The sequence below is a fragment of the Pelophylax lessonae genome, assembly GCF_965119305.1.
Source record: "Pelophylax lessonae genome assembly, chromosome: 9".
Lineage (NCBI taxonomy): Eukaryota > Metazoa > Chordata > Amphibia > Anura > Ranidae > Pelophylax > Pelophylax lessonae.
Window position 1 is genome coordinate 186,747,428 of NC_138776.1, and position 23,630 is coordinate 186,771,057.

The following is a 23,630-nucleotide window of genomic DNA, read 5'->3' on the forward strand; positions in this document are numbered from 1 at the left end:
TATATCTTTACCTAGCACCTACCTGTAGGGTGCTACATAGATATCTTAAAAAAAAAGCAGTGATATACACCAATCAGCCATAGCATTAAGATACTTGACAGGTAAAGTGAAAAATATTGATTCGTTACAATAGCAACTGAAAGTTGGTGGAGTATATTAGGCAGCAAGAAAACATGTTGTCCTGAAGTTGATGGGTAGAAAGCAGAAATAAATGGGCATTACAATCTGTTGAGTATGGAGATGTGTAGCCACAGACCGGTCAGGCTGCCAATACTAACCCGTGTCCACGGCTAAAAGTGCCTACAATGGGCACGTGAACATGAGAATTGGACCACAGAGCAATGGAAGAAGGTAGCCTGGTCTGATGAATCACGTTTTCTTTTACATCATGTGGATTGTGGGTTGTATGGGGCTTACCTTGGGAAGAGTTGGCACCAGGATGCAGTAGGGGAAGAAGGCAAGCCGGCAGAGGCATTGTGATGCTTTGGGCAATGTTTTGCTGGGAAACCTTGGTTCCTGCCATTCATGTGGATGGTACTTCTTATACCGCCTACCTTAACATTCTTGGTGACCAAGTACACCATGTTATGGCAGCAGTATTCCATGATGGCATTGGCTTCTTTTAGCAGGTAAATGTGCCCTACCACACTGCAAATATGGCTCAAGAATTGTTTGAGCAACACACCGAGTTTGAGGTGTTGATTTGGCCTCCCAATTCTCCAGGACTCAATCCATCAAGCTTCTGTGGAATGTGCTGCAAAAACAAGTCCAGGCGATGTACACCCCAACTCGCAACCTACAGAACTTAAAGGGCCAGCTACCAATGGCCTAGTGCCAGATACCACAGCATACCTTCAAAGGTCTAGTGGCATCCATGCTGCAACAGTCAGGGCTGTATTGGCTGTAAAAGAGAGAGCTACTCAATATTAGGTGGGTCGTAATGTTATAGCTGATCGATGTATTTAACTGTGAACAATAGTGACCTATATTACTGTTACTTTTATTGTTGGTACTAAATACTTATGATTGTGTGTTTCTTCATATACAGACAAAGACTCACCTTTTCATTACAACCCAAATTCATCAGAAGTGTTCCTGACGCGCTCCCTTGATCGAGAAAAGAGGGAGCACTATGATTTGGTAGCAAAATGTACAGTGAGGGATAGCACCAGAGAAGTGGATGTTGAACAGTCTTTCCAGATCAGGGTGGATGATATTGATGACAACCCTCCACAATTGAATGACACTAATACGGTTAATGTGGTGGTGGAATATGAGAGAAAGGAGGTAAGAGATGTGGGAACTTGGTGACTTTGGGTATACAGTATTTTATTGCTTCTGCTATATTCTACTGAGAAATGTGCATTACCTAGAGCCTGCCTACTGGAATTATGTAATAGATTCTCAAGATTCTCAATACATTACACCCTGACTTTGGGTGTGGAAAGGGTTTTTAGGTCTTCTGCTAGGAGATTAACTTCTTCAGATCCGCGCTATAGCCGAAGTACGGCTACAGCGCGGGCTCTAATTTCCGGGAGGCCGTCTTTAAACGGCCTCCCAGAAACAGGCTCCCCGCGCGCTCCCGCGAGCGCGCATCGGGGAAAATCTGTGTTGCCCGTGTCCCTTGGACACAGCCGATCACAGTTCGTGGTAAATGGCCAATCACAGCGGCAATTTACCACGTGATCGGGCCGTGCAATGAGAGATGATCTCATATGTAAACATATGAGATCATCTCTCATTGCCAACTCTCCTTCCTCACACAGAGACTGCAGTGTGAGGAAGAGGAGAGCCCGAACAGCGGTAAGGGATCACACAGGAATGTAATCAGGGCACTGATCCCCAGTGCCCTGATTACAGAAGAGGGAAAATAATGCCACAACTGCCCACAGTGCCCGCCATCAGTGCCCCCCATCAGTGCCCATAGTGCTGCCTCTCAGTGCCCATCAGTGCCTGCTCATCTAGGCACTGATGGGCACTGACTAGCAGCACTATGGGCACTGACTGTGGGCACTGATGGTGCTGCCCAACAGTGCTGATCAGTGCCACCCGTCAGTATCCATCAGTGCCACCCATCAGTGTCACCCATCAGTGCCGCCTCTCAGTGCCCATCAGTGCCGTCTCTCAGTGTCCATCAGTGCCGCCCGTCAGTGCCACCTCGCAGTGCCACCTCTCAGTGCGCATCAGTGCCGCCTATCAGTGCGCATCAGTGCCACCCGTCAGTATCCATCAGTGCCACCCATCAGTGTCACCCATCAGTGCCGCCTCTCAGTGCCCATCAGTGCCGTCTCTCAGTGCCCATCAATGCCGCCCGTCAGTGCCACCTCGCAGTGCCACCTCTCAGTGCGCATCAGTGCCGCCTATCAGTGCGCATCAGTGCCACCCGTCAGTATCCATCAGTGCCACCCATCAGTGTCACCCATCAGTGCTGCCTCTCAGTGCCCATCAGTGCCGTCTCTCAGTGCCCATCAATGCCGCCCGTCAGTGCCACCTCTCAGTGCCATCTCTCAGTGCTCATCAGTGCCGCCTATCAGTGCGCATCATTGCCGCCTATCAGTGCTCATCAGTGCGGCATATTAGTACCTCCTCATCAGTGCCACCTCATCAGTGCCCATAAGTGCCACCTCATCAGTGCCCATAAGTGCCACCTCATCAGTGCCCATCAGTACAGCCTATCAGTGCCCATCAGTGCCGCCTCATCAGCGCACATCAGTGAAGGAGAAAAATGTATTTATTTTCAAAATTTACTCACAGAAAATAAGAAAAACTTTTTTTTTTTTTCTAAATTTTCTGTCTTTTTTCTTTTTTTTGTAAGAAATAAAAAAGCCAGAGGTGATTAAATACCACCAAAAGAAAGCTCTATTTGTGTGAAAAAAATGATAAAAATTTCATATGGGTACAGTGTAGCACGAGCGCGCAATTTTTATTCAAAGCGTGAGAGCGCTGAAAGCTGAAAATTGTCCTGGATATGAAGGGGGTGTAAGTGCCCAGTAGGCAAGTGGTTAAACGGCTTCATGGAAAGAGCCTTAATAATATCTGAAAATTATGCTCTACTGAGATAGCTAGTTCAATATGTGTCTAGTTAGGTAATTGTTTGGCAGTTCCTTGCTATTTTGATTTCCTTTTGATTTTCTGTAAGAAATAATTAACCACGAGGCTTGACCACATTGACCATGGAAATTGTATTGCTTGCAATTTCCATTACTGATGCATTAATCAATTCTTCAAGACAGTGAGGTAATTGTCATTAGTTGTATTACATCAAAATGGAGTTATAAATGACCTGAAAATTGTATCAAATTGTCATTGCATTGAGCTTTATTGACTGAGTGGTTGGTAATAAAAAGTCTACCAGTGTGAATAAGTACTGCCTGTCATCGTGTTGGGATACCAGACTGACCCCCTTTATGATGCAATTAACTTTCAAAACAATAATTGGCTATTCCCTAAAAAGACACTTTCACCATGCCCATTTAAGCTTCACACACAAGTTATACTCTCCTTTTGAGTGTAGCACTGCCCCCTAGAGGGCTGCTGAGAGTTGCACTTTCTGGATTCCCCTGGGTTACCCGTAGTAACAGTCTGTAGAAACGTATCACTTTAGACAATGAACAGTCCAGGGGATTTGTTTTTTTGTGTTTTATTGTAGAACTGGGATGGGAGAAGGGATGAGTGGGATACTCCAACTATGAACTATGCACAAATCTTGAGGATAACTGACTGTAGTGTGTGCGGCAAGGCCGCTGCTTCACCTTGCCACTAAAGATAATGAATATGATACTGAATAAGTTCCTCTTCAGGGTCCTAACTTGGCACCCCCTTTCTCACTTTCTTTGTGTGCTAGCCCCTGTCCACTGACTCTCCACTGGAGTGGTCCCCTTCCTGGGCAGACCCCTGGCAAGTTTCCCGGTACTCACGGACACTGTTTTTCCCAAGGTTGTTCTGCCTTCAACTCCACTTGTCGGTATCCACTGGACCTCCTGGCTCCACACTACACTTCTGGCTCACTAGGCCGACCGCCAGTGACCACCTTCCATACAGACAGGAGGAGAGACAGCCGTCACCCTCCTCCTGGGACTTGGCTTCCCACCAAAAGACACCCTGTCACATGTGCCCGTGGCTTTTATAACATATCTCAGGATACACCACTGTTGTGCGAACCCACTGGGGTATTCATAAAAGCCTGTGTGTCACTGGCTGGGTTTCCTCCACTGTCCAACAGACTCCCTTATTGGATACAGTGGGGATACTCCCTCAGACCAGATGAATCCCACATGGACACATGCAACAGGCCTAACTACTGATGAGGCTCCCCTGATAAGCAGGCAGAACTATTTACATTACCTAGCACCTATCAAGGAGGGTGCTACATGAGTATTGGGGAAATACAGTATGTGATCTCCTCCCACATGGCAGTACTCACTTCTAGTAGACAATCTCTGGGTCTAAGAAATGTCACATAAATAAGAGAGTGAAATCACCATTCCCCTTAGAGTCCAACACCAACCAATACCTTCAGTGGTGGCTGCAGAAGAGGAAAGAGCACTGCTAAGCTAAGATGGGTATAATTGGGATGGGGGACCCTGCATGGGAAAGGTGATTGTGTCTCTTTAATAGAAGACACTCTCATCACTATAGTGATTTATTTCTTGTCTTTAAGAGCTGTGCCTTCCCCATAGACTGGTCTCCGTCCATCAGTTAAAGGAAAGCCACAATTACTTCTTGTCTTCAACAGCTGTCCCCAACCTCCCCCATAGACAGGTCTCCATTTATTAGTTGTAGGAAAGCCATTTCTGTAGATATATCTTGTCTTCAAGAGCTGTTCCTTCTCTCCCATGGACTGGCCTCTATTCATCAGTTTTAGGAAAGCCACTTATTTAGTTATTTAATGTCTTAATCCTTCTCCCCCCATGGGCTTGTCTCAATCCATCAGGTACAGGTAAGCCACTTTTGTAGTTATTTCTCGTCTTCAAGAGCTGTTCCTTCTCCCCTCTGGACTGGTCTATATCCATCAGTTATTAGAAAGCTACTTCTGTAGGTATTTCTTGTCAATAAAAGCTGTTCCTTCTTCCCCCTAGACTGGTCTCTATCCCATCCATCAGTTATAGAAAAGCCACTTTAGTTGTTGCCAGCAGACATCTGAGGAAGGGGCATCCATCTTGTTGAACTCACTCGCTAGAATGTTAAAAAAGACAAAAATGCACACACTGGGGTCAATTTATGAATATTTTCACCCATGATTCACACATTTTTCAGTTTTAAAAGAAATGTTTTTTATATTGAGATGGTATAATTGGCAGTAAATTTCTCAAAGTAATCTAAAAGAAGAAATGGATCATGCGTTACTTACCTCCATTTACTTAAAGTATATCTAAACATATGAAAATTGGAAAATTCCCCTAGATTGGGACTTTTTAGGCACAGAAACTACATTTATAATGAATAATACATTTTTTTATTGAACATATACCAAAATACAATTTAAAAGGTTTTTTGCAAGCAATAATCAAAATCACACGATCAGACCATGTATTACAGAAACCAAAACCCCACGCGTTTCGAAGATTTGACTCTTCTTCCTCAGGGGTGGTTCTGAAAATATTCTGTTGAACACAGAGAAATAGTCACAAAATCGTACATTTGATAAGATAAAATATTTATCTTATCAAATGTACGATTTTGTGACTATTTCTCTGCGTTGGGTTTTGGTTTCTGTAATACATGGTCTGATCGTGTGATTTTGATTATTGCTTGCAAAAAACCTTTTAAATTGTATTTTGGTATATGTTCAATAAAAAATTGTATTATTCATTATAAATGTAGTTTCTGTGCCTAAAAAGTCCCAATCTAGGGGAATTTTCCAATTTTCATATTTCTAAGGGATGTGGCACAAGAATTCTGGTCAAGAGAAAAATTACATTATATCTAAACATAAAGCAGAAATAAATCACCAAGCAAAATTTACAGTTTTGGGTACACAGGAGCTGTTTGCTATAATGTTTAGGTATGCATGGCATTTTTGCACATTATGGTAGACTAAACTAGCAGGTGATCCCCTCCATCAATGCAATGTCATCAATCCCCTATATCACCGGAGCTTTCATCTTCACCTGGTCTTCTTTTTTTTTTTTTTAAAGGTTTTTTATTAAACAAACAAAACACAGTACACCAAAAGAAAAATGGCAGTGCAACATAAAAGAGAGGATACAGAACATACAAAGCATCCTCTCCAATCATCTAACAAAATAAAACCACAGTACAGAGAATACCCAGTAATCGTGGTAAAAGGGGGGGTAACACATTATTATAAGCAATATATAACGACACATGCGGAGCAAAAGAAGGCACTGTAGACATCGCCTAGGAGGCGTCAGACACCGAGGAGGCAGTAAGATCAGAGTCTACCCAGAAGGACCAGATTTTATTGAATTTCTTCGGACATCCTCTGGCCTCATACGTCAGTTTATACAGAGGCAGAGCCTGATTAACAATAGAGACCCAAAATGGAACGTCAGGGGGTGTGGAAGATTTCCAACGGAGAGCAATAGCTTTCCTAGCATAAAAAAAGAGCAAACGCAGAAATAGTTTCGTGCGAGCCGGAGCATCCTCATCATCCACATATCCTAGGAGACAACGAAGGGGGTTACAGACATTGGACAATTGAGAGATATCAGTTATAAAGGCCGTCACCCCTGACCAAAAGGCACGGACAGGGGGACATTCCCAGAACATGTGAAAGAAGGATCCCACACCATCAGAGCACTTAGAGCAGAGAGGGGAGGATAATGTACCAATTTTATGAAGGAACAGGGGAGTGTAGTAAGCCCTATACAGGAATTTTAATTGTATGACTCTATCCCTGGAGGAAATTACAACCGGGATTTGTTCAGGAAGGACGTCATGCCAAACCTCCTCCGTCAAGTCCGGGACGTTTTCACGCCACTGGGACTCAACCACCGCCAAGCGCTTAGACTTAGAATGCAAAAGCCTACGATAATACGTGGAGACCAGTTTCTCATGTGAAGAGTCAGAGAGGAGATATTCCAAGGGGGATGGCTCCAGCGAGACATCCCGGAGGCCGAACTGCGCAGCCGCCGCATGTCTCAGCTGGAGGTAGCGAAAATGAGCCGTAGATGGTACAGCAAAAGTGGACTGCATGTCCGCAAAGGACCGGAAGGTTCCCCGGACATACAGGTGATCAACAGACTTCACCCCAAGACGGGCCCAAAAAATACCGTCGTCCCGACCGAAAAACTCCCGAAACCGAGGATTGTGCCAAAGGGGGGCATTAGGGGAGTACGACCCCGGAGGGTCGGCCTCACCCAATGCGGTAGCCGCAAAAACCCGTAGAGTGACCGAGATAAGTGCAGTGTTCGGCCTGCCCATAGTAGATCTACGGTGCAGCAAATTTTGCAGAGATTCATAGGACGTGAAAATAGCCGCCTCCAAGGCCGCCGCAGCATGATTGTCCTCGGGATGGAACCACCAATGTGCGTGTGCCAACTGGGAGGCAAAATAATAAAGGCGTAGGTTGGGCGCTGCCAGTCCCCCCGCTAATACAGGTAACTGTAACGCATCTCTGGCCACACGTGCCGGCCGACCCCCCCAGATAAATGAAGTGAAGAGCGAATCGATGACCTGGAAACGACGTTTGGTAACATATATCGGGGAGTGACTCAACACATACAGAAATCGGGGAAGGAACATCATTTTAAAAATATTGATCCTACCCAAAACCGTGAGAGGAAGCTGGGACCAGAGCTGCAAAGAAGATTTAAGTCGGGCAACCAAGGGATCTAAATTATTGGGGAGGAAACGAGACAAGGGAAGTTGAATGTCAACCCCCAAGTATCGAAACCGATCTACCACCTGGAGAGGGCATAATGCGAGAGAAGGGGGCAGAACCTGGGGATCCAGGGGGAACAGAGTAGATTTACTCCAGTTCACCCGGAAACCCGAGAAGTGACCGAAGCGATCAATAATGGACAATAGAGTGGGGAGGGATTGATGTGGATCCGCTAGATATATCAACATATCATCCGCATACAAGGAAACCTTTTCCTCCAAGCCATTGATCACAAAGCCCGCAACAGCCGCACACTGGCGGATCTGCGCAGCCAAAGGCTCAATGGCCAGGGCGAAAAGCAACGGGGACAACGGGCACCCCTGCCTAGTACCCCGAAAGATGGGAAAGGAGTCAGACACGGAATTATTGACCCTGATACGGGCACGAGGGAGATAATATAGAAGTTGTACCCATTTTATGAACCCCGGTCCGAATCCAAATTTCGCCAATACCTCCAAGAGATAAGGCCACTCCACTGAATCAAAAGCCTTGTGAGTGTCCAGGGCCACCACAACCCTGGCCCCCACAGAATCATGAGTCGTCTGAAGGTTGGTAAAAAGTCTACGCAAGTTGATCGAGGTAGACCGGCCAGGAATAAACCCCGACTGGTCCGCCCCGACCAAGTCCGTGACAACCGTATTCAGCCTCCTCGCGAGGACCTTGGCCAAAATCTTCACATCTGTATTAATAAGTGAGATCGGACGGTACGATTCACAGAGAAGAGGGTCCTTGCGCGGCTTCGGGATGAGTACTATAAGGGCTTCCGTCATGGAGGGTGGCAGACGTCCCTCCTTCAGAGCACAAGTAAACACTTTCAACAAATGGGGGACCAGCAATTCCCTATAGTGAAGATACCATTCAATGGGGAAACCATCCAAGCCAGGTGTCTTATTATGTGCAAACGTAGTTATGGCCTTGTCAATCTCCTCTGTGGTCAAAGGGGAGTCTAAGAAGCGAGATTGGTCGACCGACAATGCGGGCAATTCAATATCATATAAAAAATCATCAAGTTCGATAATAGTGTAATGGGCCTGGGTGCGGTATAAAGAGGAATAAAATTCAACAAAACTATGAAGAATATCAGGAGTTTGTTCTACAATGACACCGGCCTGGTTGGTGACCCGGGGAATGATACAAGGTTGAAAATCCGGCCTAGCCAAGTAGGCCAACAAGCGACTGTTTTTGTCCCCCAGTTCAAAAATTCTTTGATTCTGATATAACAGTTTTTTCTGGGTGCGCTCAATAAGGACGAGATCCAAATCACGGGCTCTGGCCCGCCAAGCGGCGTGATTCTGAGGGGAGGGGTCGTCAGAGTATTGCCGTTCAGCCGTATGCAATGCCCGTTCGGCGTCAACCAACTTGGTCTGACGCGCCTTCCGAGCATGGCCTATGGCAGACGAGAAGGTGCCCCGCATAGTGGCCTTGAAGGCATCCAAGGTCAGCAGTGCCGACCCCTCCCGTCCATTGAGCGCCCAGAAAGAATTCAATTCCGTGAGCCCCTGATCAGTCACCGCAGGGTCCGCCAGCCACAGAGGGCTTAGTCGCCACAATTTATAATTAGGTGGGGACCCCAAAGCAAGGTCCACCAGCAAAGGGGAGTGGTCAGATACCGCCCGAGGGAGGTACCTGATCCCCGAGAGCGGACCCAGCAGTTCCCGAGAGAGCAAACAGAGGTCAATCCTAGATAGAGTGTGGTGTGAGCTCGAATAACAAGAAAACTCAGTAATCCCCCCATGTTTCCACCTCCAGGCGTCCGTGAGGTCCAATTTGTCTAAGTAGGAGCGCAGGGGGGTATGTTGGGAAGAAGCAGCCCCAGAGCGGTCCAAAGCATTGTCGAGGACCGTGTTAAAGTCACCCGCCATAATAAGAGGGCCCTCCGCCATTTCCAAAACCAAACCCAAAACACGGTCAAAGAATGACTTAGTAAACGGCGGGGGGACATAAACATTCACCAGGGTATAAGGTTTGCCTAAATATTCAATAACAAGGATAACAAAGCACCCCGAGGGGTCCGTCTTTAAATGTTTAATAGTGACTGGAGCGGATTTGGCAATCAAAATGGACGTGCCTCGGGCATAGGAAGAGTATGTAGAGTGTAGCGCATACGCCACGTGTGCCCGCTTAAGGGCCATAACCCTGGACCCCTGGAGGTGTGTCTCCTGTAACAAAACAACGTGAGGACTATGGCGTTTTAAATAGTCAAACATCAGAGACCGTTTCACTTTAGAATTTAGCCCCCTGACGTTCCATGAGATTATACGTAGAGTAGACATAGGAATATACCAACAATCAGCGTTAGCGCCCCGTAGGTCAGCCCAAAAACAGGCAAACCCCGAAGGGCCAAGGCACAACCAGCATCTGAGAGGAGCCCAGAAAAAGGAGTACACATAAGACATAAAAAAAGTGACCACAGTAACATAGTAAACAAAATCAACTGCATCGCATAAGGAGAGAGCATGACCCCAGAAACAAAAAAAGGAAAAACTGTACCGACCCTGTGGATCAAAATGGTGCAAACAAACAAACCAAAAAGAAAAAACCCGCCTAGACCCGCAGGTTGCGGATGGCAATAGGAACAAACACCCCCTCCCCCCACCCTAGCCCACCCGGCCCTCAAACCCCAACAATTGAGAGCTTTGTAGCCCATAACAACAAAAGGAAGTCAAATGCAGGGAAACGTGGATCTGCTCGTCCTGTAGTAGACAAACGAGAAAAAACAATAAAAAGGAAAGAGATGAGGGGGGAGCCCCCCCACCCCAAAAATGCCCATCAGAAAAAACAGAAAAATAGGGAACCCCGACCCCCAGAAAAAGGGAATAGCCATCTGTCCCAAAAAATCAATCAGGCGAGAGAGGGTCCATGAGGAGCACCAGGACGAGCCCAGAGCCCAACCATACTATCAGCAGACAAACAGTCTTTCATCTAGGAGGAGACCGCCGGTCCTGGCGGCCAGGAGAGCCACGGCCCAAGGAGTCCACCCAGTGCGCAGCCTCCCGAGGATCCTGGAAAAAATGAGCCTTGCCTTGAGAGATGATCCGGAGACGGGCAGGATAAAGCATACTATATGGTAACTGGAGATCACGCAGCCGCCTCTTAACTGCCATAAAGGAGGCCCGCTGCTTTTGGGTGGCTGCAGAGAAGTCAGGAAAGATGGAGATAGCATTATTATTGTAGGAGACACGGCCCTTCTCCCTGGAGGCCCGCAGCACAGCCTCCCTGTCCCGGAAATGCAGAAGTTTAATGAGAAGAGGACGAGGTGGCGCCCCCGGTGGCAGGGGGCGCAGCGGCACCCTGTGCGCCCGTTCAATGGCGAATAATGGAGAAAAAACATTCTTCCCAAAGGTGTCAAGGAGCCACTTTTCCATAAATGATTCGGGGGCCTTTCCCTCCGCCCCCTCAGGGAATCCCAGAAAGCGGAGGTTATTACGTCGGAGGCGATCCTCCATGTCAGTGATCTTATCAATGGTGGCCGTGTGACCCCTCTGTAAATCAGACACAGTGGCCTGCAAGGGGCGGTGGGCATCCTCCAGGTCGCCAATACGTTGCTCCGCGTTGCCCACCCTATGGCGGAGATTATGGACATCCTGCTTCAGGAATGACATCTCCATCCTCACAGACTCAATTTGAGTAGTGAGAGAGGCCTGACAATGGCGGATGGCATCCATGATGGCAGCAAGGGATGGCTCAGGCCTATCTACCCCCACCCCTGCCTCAGCAGTGGGGTCTACGGGGGATGAAAGAAGAAGGTCACTCACAGTCTCATGCCGGTGCAGGGAGGAAGAGTCGTCAGGCTCCGAACCACCTCCGTGGGAGAGAGAGGCGGATGACTGCAAGGATCGTGCAGCAGCAGCTGGCTGGCTCGAGCTCCGTGGCGGGCCGGCGCCATCTTGGGACCGCTCGAGGAGGGAGGCCGACGGCCGGGATCCAGGCGCCTCCGGACCAGGGGGACCGATCTTCACCATCTCCGCTGATGCACCGAGGGATCAGGAGTACACGGGCGTCGGAATCAGGTGAGTAGCGGCTCGGGGTTCCACAGGATCACTGAAGGATCAGGGCAAGCAGGAGAGAGCTCCGGGACCGCGCTGCTCTCACATCAGTAGCCGGCCACGCCCTCCTTCACCTGGTCTTCTGCTGAGGTTCAGAGTTGTTGACCATCTTGATTGAACTGGCCAGGGTTACATAACTCACATATACACATGAGTGTTGTTTTGTCCCGGCACAAAATCATGCCAGTGAGCTGCTCATGGGCGATTCAGTGTCACTAACATTAAATGTACCGACAGGCAGGTAGAACATCTATGACAGAAGAGACTTAGGCCATTTTCACAGGGGGCGGACTTCATAATGCGCATCCGCTAATCTCCACTGAGCAGGCAGATGACAGGTCCATGTCTGCTTCGCTATGCAGGACAGACATGGACACAGCCCCGCTGTTCTCTATGGGGCAGGCGGATAGAAACAGACCGCCTGTTCGTTTTTCTTTTTTCAGACTAAGTAAATTTTTTGCAAGCACAGAAAATTATCCAGAAATCCAGTATTCTATAATTTTAGGGTGACAACGCTGCTTCTCCATAGTTACAGTGCAGTGAGTGATGGTTATCACCCTAGAACAGAAAGTGTCTTATTGGAAGCCACCACATCTAAGCACTGGGGAGCTTATTTTTTACTTTTATTAGTAGTGATTTTACATTGTAATGTAACCCATTCAATTTATTAGTTCTTGATCTACTTCCTATTAGCTTTTGAGCTTTTGATTTTGCTTCCAAATCAAATTGTTCATTTTTTCATCTAGGGAACAATACTTGGGTCACTACTTGTTTTGGATCGTGATTCGACTCCTGTCTATCCTCCAGGGAGCAGTCACAACAAGTACAATGAGACCATCATCAACAATGAATCATTTGTACAGGAAATGTTCCAGGTGAAGCGTGAGCTCAGCGAGTATACATTTTGGTCAGGTGGCTATGGGGTCCGAGGAACGCGTCATGAATTTAGTAAGAAAATCTCTCTTATTATAGCAATTACTCATTATAAACCTAATTCTATATGTCTTACATCGTTTTTTGATTTTTTTTAACACGTATATATTTATTTTATTTATTTGTATTATGTTATTATTATGTATTAGTATATATTATTACTATATTATATATATTTTTTTTTGTTTTTGTTTTTTTTTTTTTTTTTTTTTTGTTTTTGGTTGTTTTTTTGTTCTAATTTAATAATCATTTGTAGGTATTGCCTGAATGTTTTGGCAACCATAGCACCTCAAAAAAAATGAGATCTATTGAGTCTCTGGAGGAAATCCCCTTCTATTGCTGAGGGTGATCAGACATGAGTATTCTGGTGCAGAGTTTTGTGTGTGAGAATACTGGTAGAATGACCCTTAAAACATATTTATCCATGTTCTACAGTTCTGGTTGGGCTGGTCCACTTTTGGTTCCTTAGGGTTCATTCACACCTGTGCAACTTGTCATGTAACTTTGGACATCAAAGTCATATGACAAGTCATTCCCCATATTTTCAAATAACCATTACTTTTTTCCTGATCTAGCACTAGTTCCTGTTAAGTGATTGTAAAGGATCTTTATTTATTTTAATAACAAACATGTCATACTTACCTACTCTGTGCAATGGTTTTGCACAGAGCAGCCCCAAACTTCCTCTGTTAGGCTCCATTCACACCTGGGCGTTTGAGCGTTTTTCAGCTCCAAAAACGCTCAAAAAAAACCTTCCAAAACGCCCAACAAGTAAAACCCCATTCATTTAAATGGCCCCTGTTCACATCTGAGTGTTTTAAGGCCTGAAGCAAAACGCCTGTAGCTGAAAAAAGTACATGAGCTTCCTTTTGGGCTGATTACCAACGTTTTTGATAGATGTCAATGCCTGCCTCCAAAAACGCCTGAAAATCGCAGTAAAAATCACGGTAAAAAACGTGCGAAAACACTACGCTCAAGTGTGAATGCAGGGTTCACCGCCAGTACTCCTAGGTCCTCCCCCTGCCAAATACCCCCCCAGGAAGCTGCTTGCTAGGGGTACATTCGTGCAGGCTTGATCCCAAGCCACACTGTACATAGTTTGGTCCATGCTCACCCTATTCCCTTGTCACTGGATATGATTTTATTTTATTTGATTGACAGCAGAAGGAGCCAATGGCTCCCATTGCTTTCATTGAGTCCAGAGAGAGAGAGAGAAAGAGCAATGCTGCTGCTCTCTGGCACAGTGCTGGATTGAGATCGGGCTCAGATAAGTATTTAGGGGGGCAGAGAATGCATTATTGTACACAAATCTTTAGTCTTTCTGACCACTTTTATTGCTGTTGATCTTTCTTCACTTAAATGATTCTGTCATGATTCAAAATACAAATGCAATGTCCTCCCTGCTAAGGTTCAGACCAAACAGAATGACTGTATTAGGTCAAATGTGTCACCAGCATCCCCGCCCCAGTAGTTCAGTACAGTTGTGGGTAGGGAAATTCTATGACCACAGCTGAATGGGACAGTCATGTGGTAGTTTCACGTGGTTTCAGGTCAAGTTGATTTCCTGACTCCCTGCTAAGGAATACTTACCCCTTCGCGATTCTGACCTCTGCTGGCTACAGTGGCTGAAGAATCTTTGGCATCCAACACTTCCTAAGAATGTTGAATGCCAGGTCATCCTCTGTCTGGTGTGGTTCCTTCCTCTGGCCCCTCATCACTACAGGATACATAACCAAAAATGTGGCCATACAAGAAGAAAACTTTAGGGGAGCAGGCATCTGACACCTCCAGAAGTGTGTGAGATCCTGAAGTCTCCTTAGCTGTTGAAGATAGCATAAATCAGTGACCTGGACATCAAAAGGGGTAAATAGTAACTTTCTAAGCATGACTTTGGTTTTATTAAATAGTGACAGAGTCACTTTAAGTAGCGTAACAAAAAAAGCATGTATGTGATGTTTTTTTAGAACTGTCAACTCCGCTAAAGCATTGTATAATGTGCCTTTTATATTTCTATAACAGAGCTGCTACTTAAGAAAGGAGTGCCTATAACCAAAAATATGTCCATGCAAGTCATTGTTTTGGTGAATGATACAGAATACCATAATCCTGGAGGAGTCGTACTGTTGTATTTTAATGTCACTATCCTGCCAGTAGAAATTCAGTTTACTGATAGCACTTATCAGTTTTCTCTGAACCGAAATGCTGGCCGCTTCGCCCAGGTAATTCCTAAACATAATGTTGTATATGCATGCATAGTGAATGGTCTGCCAGGTGTTCAAAACTATAGGCAGCTGTTTTGCTGAAAGTCCACTATAGCTATGATGTAACAGTCAAATTTTCCATGAATATAATAAAAATGATCATATAATCTTGATCATGCAACTGATGTTCCACTTTAATTGTTACTTGTAGACAAAACAACTACAGAATCCAGTAATATACACTATATTGTCAAAGATAATGAGACGTCTGCCTTTACACGCACATGAACTTTAATGGCATTCCAGTCTTAGTCCGTAGGAGTCAATATTGAGTTGGCCCACCCTTTGCAGCTATAATAGCTTTAACTCTTCTGGCAAGGCTGTCCACAAGGTTTAGCAGTGTGTCTATGGGAATGTTTGACAATTCTTTTCCTTGGACGAGAAGGCTTGGCTCGCAGTCTCTGTTCTACTTCATCCCAAAGGTGTTCTATGGGGCTGAGGTTAGGACTCTGTGCTGGCCAGTCAAGTTCCTCCACTCCAAACTCGCTCATCCATGTCTTTATGGACCTTGCTTTGTGCACTGGTGTGCAGTAACGTTGGAACAGGAAGGGGCCATCCCCAAACTGTTCCCACAAAGTTGGGAGCATGAAATTGTCCAAAATGTCTTGGTATGCTGATGCCTTAAGAGTTCCCTTCACTGGAACTAAGGGGCCAAGCCAAACCCCTGAAAAACAACCCCACACCATAATCCCCCCTCCACCAACATATTTGGACCAGTGCACAAAGCAAGGTCCATAAAAACATGGAAGAGTGAGTTTGAGGTGGAGGAACTTGACTGGCCTGTACAAGTTCTGACTTCAAGTCGATAGAAAATCTTTGGGATAAATTAGAACAGAGACAGTATACTTTTGACAATATAGTGTATATGTATATTTTTCTTGACTCAATTATTTCTATCGATCAGGTACCTGAGCTACATGATCTATTAGTTATAGGCTAATAAAAGGGTGAAGACAAGATAGGTTACAGATAATAGGCAGATGCTGTATGAAAGATAAAAGAAAACTGTTTGCATCTAAGCTTGAACTGCTTGCATCTTTTTTGAACAGAAAAAAACCTTTACATTGTGTTGAGTTCTTGTTCTACATGACTTGATGCCTGAACTGTTTAGTCAGTCTACATGCCCTTGTTCCAGTGTCAGCTGCATGTCATTGCTTTGGGCTGGCTTACTGGCGGTAAAAACCTGTGACCATGACAGCACAATCTGTGTCAGAACAGCCACTTGCAACCTCCATCATGGGCATGTGTTATAGGGTGAAAACACGGGAGCACAACTGGGAGTCAGTTGTCACCCTACAACAGGAACTATGTGAACAAGGACCTTCATTGCAGGTTTATAATATATAGTTGTGCTCATAAGTTTACATACCCTGGCAGAAATTATGATTTCTTGGCCATTTTTCAGAGAATATGAATGATAACACAAAAACTTTTCTTTAACTCATGGTTAGTGTTTGGCTGAAGCTCACACATCCCCAAAACATCAGCGATCCACCTCCGTGTGACACAGTAGGAATGGTGTACCTTTCATCATAGGCCTTGTTGACTCCTCTCCAAATGTAGCGTTTATGGTTGTGGCCAAAAAGCTCAAATTTGGTCTCTTCACTCCAAATGACTTTGTGCCAGAAGGTTTGAGGCTTATCTCTGTCCTGTTTGGCGTATTGTAAGCAGGATACTTTGTGGCATTTGCGTAGTAATGGCTTTCTTATGGCGACTCAACAATGCAGCCCATCTTTCTTCAAGTGCCTCCTTATTGTGCATCTTGAAACAGCCACACCACATGTTTTCAGAGAGTCCTGTACTTCACCTGAAGTTATTTGTGGGTTTTTCTTAGCATCCTGAACAATTTCCCTGGCAGCTGTGGCTGAAATTTTAGTTGGTATACCTGAGCGTGGTTTGGTTTCAACAGAACCCCTCATTTTCCACTTCTTGATTAGAGTTTGAACACTGCTGATTGCCATTCTCAATTCCTTGGATATCTTTTTATAACCCTTTCCCGTTTTATAGAGTTCAAATACCTTTTCCCGCAGATCCTTTGACAATTCTTTTGCTTTCCCCATGACTCAGAATCCAGAAACCTCAGTGCAGCACTGGATGAAAGATGCAAGGGTCTGTCAGGAGTCCAGAAACTCAGTGACCTTTTATACACACACACTAATTACAAGCAAACAGATCACAGGTGAGCATGGTTACCTTTAATAGCCATTCAAACCCCTTTGTGTCAACTTGTGTGCATGTTATCAGGCCAAAATCCCCAGGGTATGTAAATTTTTGATCAGGGTCATTTGGGTAGTTTCTGTTGTCATTATGATTTAAAAAGAGTAAACACAGTTGACTGATAATAAATGGCTTCAGCCAAACACTAACTATGAGTGAAAGAAACGTTTTTGTGTTATCATTCATATTCTCGGAAAAATGGCCAAGAAATCATAAATTCTGCCAGGGTATGTAAACTTATGAGCACGACTGTATTATTTTAGTAGAAGGTGTGTAAACAATGTAAGTGTTGGGCAGTGTCTACAACTATGTAAACTATCTAATGCAGCTGAGGCAGGGTCAATGCCTTCAGTTTTGGTGTACTGCAGTATAGAAGGTAGTTTGGAAAGTGGAGAGGGGGGTCTGATCTGAGCACTTGTGGGAGTGTTAGGATGAAATCCATCAAGAAAGCTTGAAGATTCTAAGAAATGAAAATCCTGTTGGTGAACAAGAAACATGAATTTAGCCAGTCATGCAGAATGGTAAAATGTGTGTCTATGGACTGTAGTGATACAAGTTCCTATGCAGTAAAGAGGAGTTAAAAGCACATGTTGTCAGGGTCCGGACTGGCGGCCGATGAAGACACTAGGGGTGGATCCTCTGTGTAAGTGAGGGAATGGCGTGGACCGTACCAGGGGACCGGTTCTAAGTTGCTACTGGTTTTCACCAGAGCCCGCCGCAAGGCGGGATGGACTTGCTGCGGCGGTAGCAGCCAGGTCGTGTCCTCCGGTAGCGGCTCAACCTCACGGTCAGACGTAGCAGAAGGTCAGGGCAGGCGGCAAAGGTTCGAAGTCAGGGGCAACGGCAGAAGGTCAGATACACAGGCAGGGAAAATACACAAAACGCTTTCTCAGGGCACTAAGGCAACAAGATCCGGCAAGGACAGGAAGGGGAAGTGGGTTTTTATATGTTTTTGTACTGATTGGACCAGGCACCAATTAGTGGTGCACTGGCCCTTTAAATTCTAGTGCAGCAGCGCGCGCGCCTTAGGGAGCGGGGCCGCGCGCGCCGGAAGGAAACAGGACGGGACCCGGCAGGTTAGTGTGTTGAGTCCGCGGACGGGAACCTCCCGCCGCGCGGACCGCATCCCTGCTACATGCGGGGGGACGGCGCTCACGGTCGGGGATGATGACCGGAGCGCCGCTGCCCGCAGCACGACACGAGTGCTCCGGGGACGCCGCAGGACCCAGAGCGCTCGGCGTGACAGTACCCCCCCCTTTGGTCTCCCCCTCTTTTTGGAGCCCAGGAACCTGCGGATGAGCTCCTTGTCGAAGATATTGGACTCGGGCTCCCATGACCTCTCTTCGGGACCACAATTCTCCCAGTCAACAAGAATTTTTTTCTTACCTCTGACGACCTTGGAGGCGAGGATGTCTTTCACCGAGAAGACGTCAGAGGACCCAGAGACAGGAGCAGCAACGATGACCTTGGAGGAAAATCGGTTAAGAATGAGGGGTTTGAGAAGGGATACATGAAAGGAGTTAGGAATACGGAGAGAGGGAGGAAGATGGAGTTTGTAAGAAACAGCGTTAATTTGGCTTTTGATTCTAAAAGGCCCGAGGTAACGCGGGCCCAGCTTGTAGCCAGGGACCCGAAACTGGATGTATTTGGCAGAGAGCCACACTCTGTCACCAGGGGCAAAGACAGGAGGAGTTCTTCTTTTTTATCTGCATGTCTCTTCATGCGAGAAGAGGCCAGGATGAGCGACTTTTGAGTTTCTTTACAGATGGAGGAGAAGTCCAGGGTCAACTTATCAACGGCAGGAAGTCCAGAAGAAGTGGGAATGGGGAGGGGGGGCAGCGGGTGACGGCCGTACACCACAAAATATGGAGATTTGGTGGATGACTCAGAGTCTCTGAAGTTGTATGAGAATTCGGCCCAGGGCAACAGGTCGACCCAATCGTCCTGACGGGAGGAGACGAAGTGTCGCAGATAATCACCAAGGATCTGGTTAACCCTCTCCACTTGTCCATTGGACTGAGGGTGGTAGGTGGAAGAAAAGTTCAATTTGATCTTTAATTGGGTGCAGAGTGCTCTCCAAAATTTTGAGATGAACTGAACGCCTCTATCAGAGACGATATGTGTTGGAAGACCATGGAGACGGAATATGTGCAAAAAGAATTGTTTAGCCAACTGTGGAGCAGAGGGGAGACCAGGAAGCGGGACAAAATGTGCCATCTTGGAAAATCTGTCAACGACCACCCATATGACTGTGTTGCCATGGGATACGGGAAGGTCAGTGATGAAGTCCATCGCTATGTGGGACCAAGGCTGTTCGGGCACTGGCAGAGGGAGGAGAAGACCTGCTGGCCTCTGGCGAGGAGTTTTGTCACGTGCGCAGACAGTACAGGCCCGAACGAACTCCGCCGCATCTTCCTCAAAGGAAGGCCACCAATAGTGTCTGGCAATTAACTGAATAGTCTTTTTAATTCCAGCGTGACCCGCCAGGTGGGAGGAGTGGCCCCATTTGAGAGTCCGAAGGCGAAGACGTGGAGGAACATATGTTCTTCCTGGAGGAACTGGTACCAGTGAAGCAGGGGCAGCTGAAATCAGACACTCAGGAGGTATGATGTGTTGAGGAACGGTTTCAGCTTCGGAGGCATCAGTGGAGCGTGATAGGGCATCCGCCCTAATGTTCTTGTCAGCAGGACGAAAATGGATCTGGAAATTAAATCGGGCAAAGAACAATGACCACCTGGCCTGGCGAGGATTAAGGCGCTGGGCAGACTGAAGGTATGACAGATTTTTGTGGTCAGTGTAGATGGTGATAGGATGAAGGGATCCTTCCAGGAGATGTCTCCATTCCTCTAGTGCCAACTTAATGGCTAGTAGTTCACGGTCTCCAATAGCATAGTTCCTTTCTGGAGGGAAAAAGTTTTAGAGAAGAAGCCGCAGGTGACGTTTTTTCCTTTAGCAGACTGTGACGAGACCAATCTCGCCACATTGCATTGGAGGAGCCTGGTTGCCCGCCTGCTGCCTTTGGACTATGGACCAGACTTTAAAAGACTTATTTTCCCTACAGAAAGGCTTATTCGTACCTTTTCTGTCAGGGTGTTCGGTAGATTTTATCTACCGAACAAACTAACGATTACATGACCACCTGGAAGCTAAACCTAATTATATCTTCCATTGTCTCCAGGATAGAGGTCGCTGTGAAAACTAGTTCTAGCTGCAGAGAGAGAGGGCGGGGGGATTGTTTCCAGCAGCCCCCTCCTGAGGAAAGTCTACTGATTACCTGAGTGCTTTTGTCTAGAGTGGGGATGCTTTGCTTCTGTGAGTCTGTAATGTGATACATGTCTGTTTGTGTTACAGTCTTCCATTTGGTCCCCTAGGGGAGTGTCCACCAGGTGGGAGACCTGCATAAATACGGGGGCAGGTAGCCCTCAATAAAGATACCACTGCTTGAGCCTCACACAGAGCCTTGTCTCGTTCTTGGGGGGATTCACTGTATGCTGTTGGAGACTGATTGCTAGGAGTGTAAGCTGATGTATGCTTTTCCTGTTCGTCTGCTAGCAGCTATTCGTGAGGTTCCAGGTTGGAGTGCTATTTTGTATGCAGTTCGGGAGTTTGGTGTCCTGCAAGTAGCTGTGTCTGTCTCTCAGAAAGGGGCATATCGCCTAAACGGATTTTAACCCCTTGTCTGCTGAAACGGTCCGTAACACAGACTTTTGAAGAAGGACCGCTCCGGCTCCAACAGAGGAGGCATCTACCTCCAGGAAGAACGGTTTCAGAGGATCGGGCCTAGTTAAGACTGGAGCGGAGGCGAAGGCGGTCTTAAGGCGAGTAAAGGCTTCTTCAGCTTGGGGAGGCCAGGATCTCGGATTCGCTTCTTTCTTGGTTAGTGCCACAATAGGCGCCACGATAGTGGAGAGATGGGTGATGAACTTGCGGTAGTAATTGGCGAATCCAAGGAAGCGCTGGATAGAGCGAAGTCCCGAGGGGCGTGGCCAATCCAAGACTGCGGAGAGCTTGTCGGGGTCCATTTGAAGACCTTGTCCAGAAACTAGGTATCCCAGAAACGGAAGACAGCTACATTCAAAGAGACACTTTTCAATCTTGGCGTAAAGATGGTTAACACGGAGACGCTGGAGCACTTGACAAACATGGAGACGGTGTTCCTCCAGAGTGGAGGAGAAGATTAGTATGTCGTCAAGGTAGACCACTACGCAGGTATACAACAAGTCCCGGAAGATCTCATTGAAAAAGTCTTGAAAGACTGCCGAGGCATTGCACAGACCAAAAGGCATGACAAGATATTCGAAGTGGCCATCTCTGGTGTTGGAGGCGGTTTTCCACTCATCTCCTTCACGGATTCTGATGAGGTTATAAGCGCCCCTGAGGTCAAGCTTAGTGAAGACCTTTGCTCCGCGCAGACGGTCAAAGAGCTCCGAGATGAGAGGCAGAGGGTAGCGATTCTTTACCGTGATTTTGTTAAGACCGCGGTAATCAATACAAGGACGTAGTGACCCATCCTTCTTGGCAACAAAGAAGAATCCTGCTCCGGCAGGAGAAGAAGACTTCCTGATGAATCCTTTTTTGAGATTCTCCTGAACGTACTCCGACATGGCCTTGGTTTCAGGAGCGGAGAGCGGGTAAATCCTGCCACGGGGTGGTGTGGTACCCGGAAGCAAGTCAATGGGGCAGTCGTAGGGTCTATGTGGTGGTAAGACCTCTGCCTGTTTTTTGCAAAAGACGTCAGTAAAGTCTTGATAGGCCTTAGGAAGGCCGAGCAATGGAGAGGAGATGGAGACTTGTCTAGTAGGTACCGACTTGAGACAACGAGTGTGGCAGGTAGGGCCCCATGATTTAATGTCCCCAGAGGTGCAGAGAAATCCGTACTGGAACAGTCAGGCGTGGAGAGGAAGAATTTACACCCAGTGACGCCTCTCCCACGTTCACTAGGTGCGAGCGTTTCCCTGACGATGAGGACAAAGAGGACAGTCCTTTAAGAAGTGTTCAGCGCTTGCACAGTATAAGCATAAGTTCTCGTTCCTCCGGCGAGACCTCTCTTGCTGGGTCAGGCGAGCCCGATCCACTTGCATGTCCTCCTCGGCGGAAGGCACAGTAACAGGCTGCAAAGGATGCTGGAAGAGAGGAGCCAGGCGTGGGTATCGCCTGATGCGAACAAGATCTTTCTCCTGGCGGAGTTCCTGACGTCTTTCAATGTAGCGCATATCATTGCGAGTAGCCAACTGGATGAGTTCAGTCAGGGAGGCAGGTATCTCTAGTGCGGCCAAACAAACCTTGATATGGCTGGATAAACCTTTTTTAAAGGTCACGCAGAGGGCCTCGTTGTTCCAGGTCAATTCGGAGGCCAGAGTGCAAAACTGTATAGCATATTCGCCTACTGTAGAGTCTCCTTGGACGAGGTTTAGCAAGGCTGTTTCCGCGGACGAGGCACGGGCAGGTTCCTCGAAGACACTGCGGACTTCAGAAACGAAGGACTTGACGGAGTCTGTGGCAGGATCGTTGCAGTCCCAGAGCGGCGTGGCCCATGCCAAGGCCTTCCCAGATAGTAAACTGACCACGAAGGCCACCTTAGACCGTTCTGTGGGAAACTGGTCTGACAACATCTCCAGGTGCAGGGAACATTGGGACAAGAATCCCCGGCACATCTTAGAGTCCCCATCAAACTTGTCCGGAAGAGACAAGCGGACTCTAGCGGTGGCGGCGGCCACAGGCTGCGGTGGAGAAGCAGATGCAGGCGGTGGCTGCTGCTGAGCTGGTAGAAGCTGCTGCAGCATGGCGGTCAACTGTGCCAGCTGTTGACCTTGCTGAGCAATCTGCTGGGACTGCTGGGCAACCACGGTAGTGAGGTCAGCGAGACTAGGCAGCGGCACATCAGCGGGATCCATGGCCGGATCTACTGTCAGGGTCCGGACTGGCAGCCGATGAAGACACTAGGGGTGGATCCTCTGTGTCAGTGAGGGAATGGCGTGGACCGTACCAGGGGACCGGTTCTAAGTTGCTACTGGTTTTCACCAGAGCCCGCGGCAAGGCGGGATGGACTTGCTGCGGCGGTAGCAACCAGGTTGTGTCCTCCGGTAGCGGCTCAACCTCACGGACAGCTGATACAGGCATGGTACAGTAGGACAAGGCAAAGGCAAGGTCAGACGTAGCAGAAGGTCAGGGCAGGCGGCAAAGGTTCGAAGTCAGGGGCAACGGCAGAAGGTCAGATACACAGGCAGGGAAAATACACAAAACGCTTTCTCAGGGCACTAAGGCAACAAGATCCGGCAAGGACAGGAAGGGGAAGTGGGTTTTTATATGTTTTTGTACTGATTGGAC

The 23,630-nt window shown here is 47.1% G+C and overlaps 1 protein-coding gene across 1 annotated transcript in view; it reads left to right on the top strand.

The window, feature by feature from the left end:
* RET (ret proto-oncogene) overlaps positions 1 to 23,630 on the top strand; it is a 173,390-nt gene that overhangs the window by 84,787 nt on the left and 64,973 nt on the right. The window contains exons 4-6 of the mRNA XM_082267369.1: positions 1,049 to 1,287; positions 12,639 to 12,840; positions 14,845 to 15,044. Of these exons, the coding sequence (XP_082123495.1) occupies positions 1,049 to 1,287; positions 12,639 to 12,840; positions 14,845 to 15,044 (641 nt within the window). The remainder of the gene's footprint in view (positions 1 to 1,048; positions 1,288 to 12,638; positions 12,841 to 14,844; positions 15,045 to 23,630) is intronic.